Source organism: Sminthopsis crassicaudata, chromosome 4 (genome assembly GCF_048593235.1).
Source record: "Sminthopsis crassicaudata isolate SCR6 chromosome 4, ASM4859323v1, whole genome shotgun sequence".
Lineage (NCBI taxonomy): Eukaryota > Metazoa > Chordata > Mammalia > Dasyuromorphia > Dasyuridae > Sminthopsis > Sminthopsis crassicaudata.
This window is the reverse complement of record NC_133620.1, coordinates 27,730,715-27,737,598: the sequence shown is the minus strand read 5'-3', so window position 1 is coordinate 27,737,598 and position 6,884 is coordinate 27,730,715. Positions and strand designations below refer to the sequence as shown.

Here is a 6,884-nt window from a genome sequence, read left to right as displayed (position 1 = left end):
CCCTTATCCAAAATGACTACTCAGAGACCATTCAGTAGAAAACAGAAAAGTTGTTTATTAAAACTTCTGGAGGATGAGCCATTCCATTGAGAGATAAGAAAGAGAAAGCTCGTGGTAGGAGGGCTAAAGAATTAGTAAAGATATACAGTTTTTATAGGTTGTGTTATAAAGGATTACATAATAAATTGGGGAGCATTGAGAAATAGGTGCCCTCTCCCCTGATTGAATGTTAAACATTGGTGTCAAAGGCAGATTAGATTGCTTTGTTTCTCTGATTCCGAGAGCAATCATCAATCAGACCTTTAAACTTCAGATTACTGAGCTGACATCATTTAAACTAATAGTCTAAATATTGATAGCATTGAACAAGGATAAATGTCATCATTTCTGGTTAAGTAAATATATCTAAAGTTTTAAGTAAATATTGGCTTGCACACACTGTACTTATGTAAGTCACAGAGACATAGAAATAATAAAAAATACAGAAAAAGAATTTAAACATTCCTGTAAGTTCTTCACTTTATCTCTCCATTACACACAAATTGAAATAAAATCTTGCATTTAGGTACAAAAAAAATCAGCATCATAAAATGTAAGTTGGAAGAAGCATGGTTAAACAGCATGTATTCTTAAACAGCAGCATACTGGCCTATTAAAGGAGAAGGGGAACTATTCCCTTTAAGATTATCACTCTGAGATTGTGTCCCCTTTGATCAGAATCTCCCAGGCTCTAAGAAGTGGGAGACAGAGCCCAAACCTTTCAGGATAAAAGAAGCAATACTATTCAGGGGCAAATCAACTCCCATAGAAATTCTAAATTCTTACTCAATTGAGGAATCCTGATCTGAACAGCTCTGGCTGTCCCAGTCCCCATCAAGATACCGAATATAACAACTTCCCTCAACTAAGGTCTTTGCAGATGGCCCTAGGTAGCTGCCAGACCGTTCTGCCCACTGAGAAAGCATTCTCAGCGCCAAAACTCCATTTTCCACTAGAAACTGATTTCTATCCAACTATAAACTTTCATTTTGCAACTAATAATTTGGGAATGAGTGAATACTTTCACTCCTAAACCTATGGCCAATTTAAAGAGAATATTTAACGACTCTTATTGCCACTAACCTCTTGACCACCAGGAATTGAAACCATTTAAACCGCATCACTATGTTTAACAATTGACTCTGAAATGTTCTGCCTATTTTTAAGTTAAATCTGCACTAATAATATTTCTCGATCACTTTCTTAAATCCAAATAGTAGACAAAACAATAAATCAAACTCAGATTTGTAGTATTTGTTGGTTTCTGAGGTGTAAATGCTCATCTTGAAAATTTACAATTTATTCTTACCAGTAGGTTAAAAACGGACTCCAGCAAACCCTTAGACTAATTTGGGGGTGGGGGAGGGTCAGAAGACAACAAACTCCATAAGAGTCTGTATTGTGAAGAGGAAGTCCCATAATGCTAATGCTAGCTGGTGCTGTGCATTGAATTCTAGGAAGAGTGAGATAAGCCAACGTTTCACAGAACTGACTATAATTTTCCAAATGAGGTCCATCAAGTAGTATGGCAATGGGCCCATCTATTAATTTTAAGATTATCCAAAGTAGAAACCTGGGGCAGTAAAGGAACTTTGAGGTTATGACATATGAGGATCAGTTGGAAGAGCTGGGGATATTTATCTTGGTGACAGAATTAGAATAGCAAGGAGTGATGGGAATTTAAGGGATCACACTGACTCCATATGACAATTCTGGAGCCAGCTCAGTTCCCTTTATATTTGGTGCAAATCTATTTCCATTTCTGTCCTTTGAGAAAATTTTATTCAAGTATGATAATTGTGGAGAAAAAAAACAAAAAAAAAACTTCATTGCATTGTTTGAATTTAATCCTACATGGCTGGGAAGCTGGACTATCTCGACCTGCTGCTTAGAGACCTTTAACTAAGAACCTCAGTTATGTTAACCAGAAACCCAGTCAGATCCAAAAATTGATGCAAGGAGTTTTCTCACAAGTGTACATTTCTAGTAATCCACATGTCTTGTCTGAAAACCTGCTCTGTACTAGTTAATCAGTGGATCAATTGGATTGAATACAGATTGGTTGGTTATCCTTTGTTCTCAAAGAGGATTAAAATGACATCACTGTGTTGGAGTCAAATTATGGTGTGTCTGTGACTGATCAGACTAGTAGAGGTAGGAGTGCTCTGCCACAGGTTGAACACAAATCAGTCTCTATGAACATTTGGAGTGGCTTCTCTAATTTTGTGCATCTCAAGTTTCTTTTGAGCTAATTCAATTCTGCTTTGCTCATAGAGCACACCCCTTTCTCTGATGAGGGCACCCATGCTGGACAGTCCTGTGCCAGTGACTCCCATGTCATAAATCAGTTCTAAAATTCTTGAGAGAGACCTTGGATGGAATATGGATAATTGAAGGGAGTGAGATACCTTTTTTTTTTTCCTTTTTTTCTTTTTTTTCTAATTTCAGATTGCTTTCCCCTCCCTATTAGAAAAATTCCAAATTTTTCATCTAATTAATTTTGATTTCTAGTTAACTATTTCCTTTGGATTATTCATATTTGATTGTTTTTAATGCATAAAAATCTATCTCCCTCTCTTTTCTGGTTCCAGTGCCAAAGCTAAGGGGCCTAGGCCTAGTTTGTTGGGCAATTGGCATAAATTGCTGAATAAATCAATCTACTCAGAAGTTCAAACCTTGATTTCCTCAATCATTTCAGATTCTACCCATCACACTGGAGGAGAGTCACAAAGGGTATGCTTGCTGTTACCACAAATCTTATGAATAGTCATGAGGAGAAAAACTTGGACTTTTTCTGCTTGGACCCCAAGAGCTGATTGTATGTGTGTGTGTGTGTGTGTGTGTGTGTGTGTGTGTGTGTGTGTGTGTGTATGGTGGTGAATCTCTGTAGAGAGGTCCATTTAGACTGAATGTTAGGAAAAACTTCCTCACAATGAGAGCTGTCTTGGAATGAAACAGATCTCCTTCCAGGAGAGGCTGAGTCACCACTGGTGACATGGATATCCCTTCCAACTTTCTATCATAAAGAAGAGATGTCCCTTAATCTGCACAGATAGAAGGGTTTCCATTATCTCTGCTCCTAATTTATACATTCTCCACTTCTTAAATCATAGTCCAAATGAACCTTCTCTTGGGTCCTGGGTCATGTGGATGTAGAACTAAAGAGGGAAGGAGATAGGTATTGGATCTGGGTGATGAAATTCAAGTAGATTTATCAGGTTGGTCCCTGAAGGCTGGGACAAGTGGTTAGAAGGAAGTAGGAGGTGGTTGCTCTGGGGTCCCAGGCTTCTAGAGGAGGTGGAGTTCCAGGACTCTGGCAGCATTCACAGAGACCAGAGGCTTTGGGTTGGAGGATTCACCCCTTGATTGGACCAGAACTTGACCCTTTTCCCTGTCCAAAAAGTTCCTGACAGAACTGGAGAGAACTTGTGCAAACCCTAGATAATGGAGCTGGAATTGTTTAGCCTGGGAAAGAGAGGGCTTGGGACTTTCTTGGACAACAGCTTTGTGTCTCTAGAAGAGATTTTTCTTTTTGGGTAACTTTGCATTTCTTTAGCCCCATTCAAGCTTCCCTTCTCTCTCCCCTCTCCTGATGCCCCTAGAAAACAAGCTTCTTGAATTCAGCTTGTTTTTTTCTTTTTGTAGGCCCTGTCTCTTGGGCTTGGCCCAAAGTAGGCTCTTAATAAATGCATGTTGAGCTGAGACTTGATGGCCGAGTTTTGAGTTAGCCTCTTGGCTGGGCTCCAGAGGACTAGAAGGACTTGGAGCATTAGTGTCTCCATGGGTGAGTGGGTGGAGCCCCAGAGACAGACTTTAACCCAGTTACTTCCAGGCAGCCAGGAGAGTGAGGGGGCTCCCTGTCATGGAAGCTGTCCAAGCTGATGCTTTCTGTCCAGAGTAGTTTGGCCAGATGCCTGGGGCCCCTTCCCAGCTTTGGGCTGTTAGGAGTCTCCCTGAAAGTCCATTGAGTCCAACCATATCACTTTATGATGATGAAGTCAGAGAGAGAATTAGGATGGCTAGGATCACTTCAACATGGAGCATGCTGGTGCTCTGCCCCGTGCTGCCAACTGCCTCCTAGAGAGACTCACGTTACTCCTAGCCTGGTAGAACAGGTTTGGAGGTTGGCCTAGGCCTGGGGCTAGCCCTCCAAGGGACTGGTATCCAGGCCCTCTGTGTACCCTCCTCCCTCTGTGCTCCCAGCCTTGGATCCTGGCCCACACTTCCTTGGCCTCTCATTGGCTGTGCCTGCAGGAGGATCTTCTCTGTCCATCATTGGTCCCCTAAAGGACTGTCGGCCCCTCCTCTGGCTTGGAGCAGCTGGTGAGTGACCTATGAACTGACCCCAGGGGGAGAGCTAACAAAGAACTCATCACTGACCCATGGCCAGATCTTGTGACAGGATATAAAAGACAAAGGTTGCACCGTATTCTAGAGTGTCCTGGCTCAGCACACTCCTGGGAGAAAGCTTCACTCATTACTATGGGTGTTGGCTTGGGATCAGCCTGGCTCCTGGGAGACCTCACCAGCATCCTCCAGACCTCCGTCCTGCTGGGTCTGGTCCTACTGCTGCTGAAGGGAGGCCAGTTGTACTGGCACAAACAGAGGCTGCTTCGAACCTTCCAGAGCTTCCCAGGCCCTCCTGCCCACTGGTTCTATGGGCATCACCTGGAGGTAAGCAAAGCCCATAAGGAAGGGTGGGGGGAGGGAGAAGCACAGGAATGATATGTGAGAGATTGGCCAGTACATTTGACCGATACAATATCCACCCCAGGGATGTGGTCTATGATGGAGGGTTTATTACCAGGTTATGGCAGGTACCAAAAGTTGGGGTTCAGTCATGTGAGGAATTCACAGTGGCCATTCTCTTTGGTAAAAGGTAGATTCATTTAGAGGAGAGGGTACAGACAGAATGGGAGAATACAATAGACACCAGGAATGGTAAATATAAAATAGAGTTGGGAGAGTATCTGAAAGAAAAGTTCCTCAGTGGAACTTACAATTACCCAGTGGAAAGGGGGCACTCCATGAGGTTGGAGCATGCCCTTATCTGGCAGGCTAAATCCTGAAAGGATCTTAGCCCCCCAGAAGATCTAGTTAGCTCTAAGGAGGAGAAGTGGGGTTGGGAAGCATGGTAGAATTAGAGGAGATATCATATGACATGGGTGAAGGGGAAAGGAAAGGGGGAGGGGAAAAGGAAAGGGAAGGGGAAGGGGAAAGACACCATGTGACCAGCTGACCCAAAGGAAGGCAGCAACAAAGCCATGTTGTTTTATAGGGAAATTTTAGCCTCTGATTCTTGACTTAACTTGGATTTCTGACTGTATTACCTTTTGGAAGAGGGACCAAGGAACTAAAGTGATCACCATTATCAGAGCTTCTTCCTGCTTGTCTAAGGTCACACATTTTATAGTGAAAAGACTGAAACTGAGGGAAGTTGTAACTTGCCTAAATCAATCACTAAATCAATGAAATAGGCCTTTACTAAGGACCTGTTATACACCCACCACTGCCCTACGTATATAAAGAAAGACAAATGCATATCAATATGGGATGGAAAAGACACAGAATTTGGGTGATGGAACAAAAAAGTGCTCAGAGAAATGCTATGTGATCAATATGTCTGAATTTCAACAAAGCTCTGATCCATATCTCCTAAGCTATCTTGAGGATAAGACAGAAGGATGTAGACTGGCCGACAGAAGAATTAAGTAAATTTGGAATTGCTTAAGTGACTGGACCTAATGGAGATTGTTATGGTTTCAGGTGAGGTAATCTGGTGGGGTGCTGAAGGACTTTGTCCTTAGCTCTAATGAATTAGATATTTAATTGGGGGCCTTGCGTGAAGATCTGTGTCACAGTTATCAGATCTGAAGATGACATGAAACTTAGAACAAAGAAATAGCTCACCTCCCCCCACCCTAAGTTTTAGTTTTTCCCTCCAGTGCAATCTCTACTTATGCAAGAATCTCTTTCTATATCGTGCTCTAGTGCTAATCCACCCTCTATTTGAAAACCTTCAGTGCTGGGGAATTTTTTTCCTTATGAAGCAGCTCACTTTGTTTAACAAATGTTTAACTAAGGCTTGAGGGGGCTAAAATAACTTGTTCATGGTCACATGGTAGGTAAGTATAAGGTACTCAAGGATAGGTCTACCTGATTTCACTTCTCCCATTACAGCATATTGAGATTCCAATTTCTGGGATCGGTTGCCAAGAATGAGGATCAGCTGCACTAAGCTGCTATACAGAACACACATATATATATATATTTTTTTTTTTTTTAATTAATATTTTTTAATTTTATAATTATAACTTTTTTTTTTTTGACAGTACATATGCATGGGTAATTTTTTACATTATGTCTTGCACTCCCTTCTGTTCCGAATTTTCCCTTCCTTCTCTCTACCCCCTCCCTTAGATGGCAGGCAGTCCCATACATGTTAGATATGTTATAGTATATCCTAGGTACAATATATGTGTGCAGAACCGAATTTCTTGTTGCACAGGAAGAACTGGATTTGGAAGGTAAAAAGAACCTGGGAAGAAAAACAAAAATGCAAGTAGGCCACATTCATTTCCCAGTGTTCCTTTTCTGGGTGTAGCTGATTCTGTCCAGCATTGATCAACTGGAACTGAGTTAGATCTTCTCTTTGTCGAAGATATCCAATTCTGTCAGAATACGTCCCCATACAGTATTGTTGTTGAAGTATATAATGATCTCTTGGTCCTGCTCATTTCACTCAGCATCAGTTCCTCTAAGCCTCTCCAGGCCTTTCTGAGATCATTCTGCTGGTCATTTCTTACAGAACAATAATATTCCATAACATTCATATACAATTTACC

At 41.6% G+C, this 6,884-nt stretch overlaps 1 protein-coding gene across 1 annotated transcript in view; it reads left to right on the top strand.

Moving 5' to 3' along the window:
- The first annotated feature begins 4,419 nt into the window (after positions 1–4,419).
- LOC141541688 (cytochrome P450 4A6-like) overlaps positions 4,420–6,884 on the top strand; it is a 36,537-nt gene continuing 34,072 nt past the window's right edge. Inside the window, exon 1 of the mRNA XM_074266025.1 lies at positions 4,420–4,713. Within this exon, the coding sequence (XP_074122126.1) occupies positions 4,522–4,713 (192 nt within the window). The 5' untranslated portion in view covers positions 4,420–4,521. The remainder of the gene's footprint in view (positions 4,714–6,884) is intronic.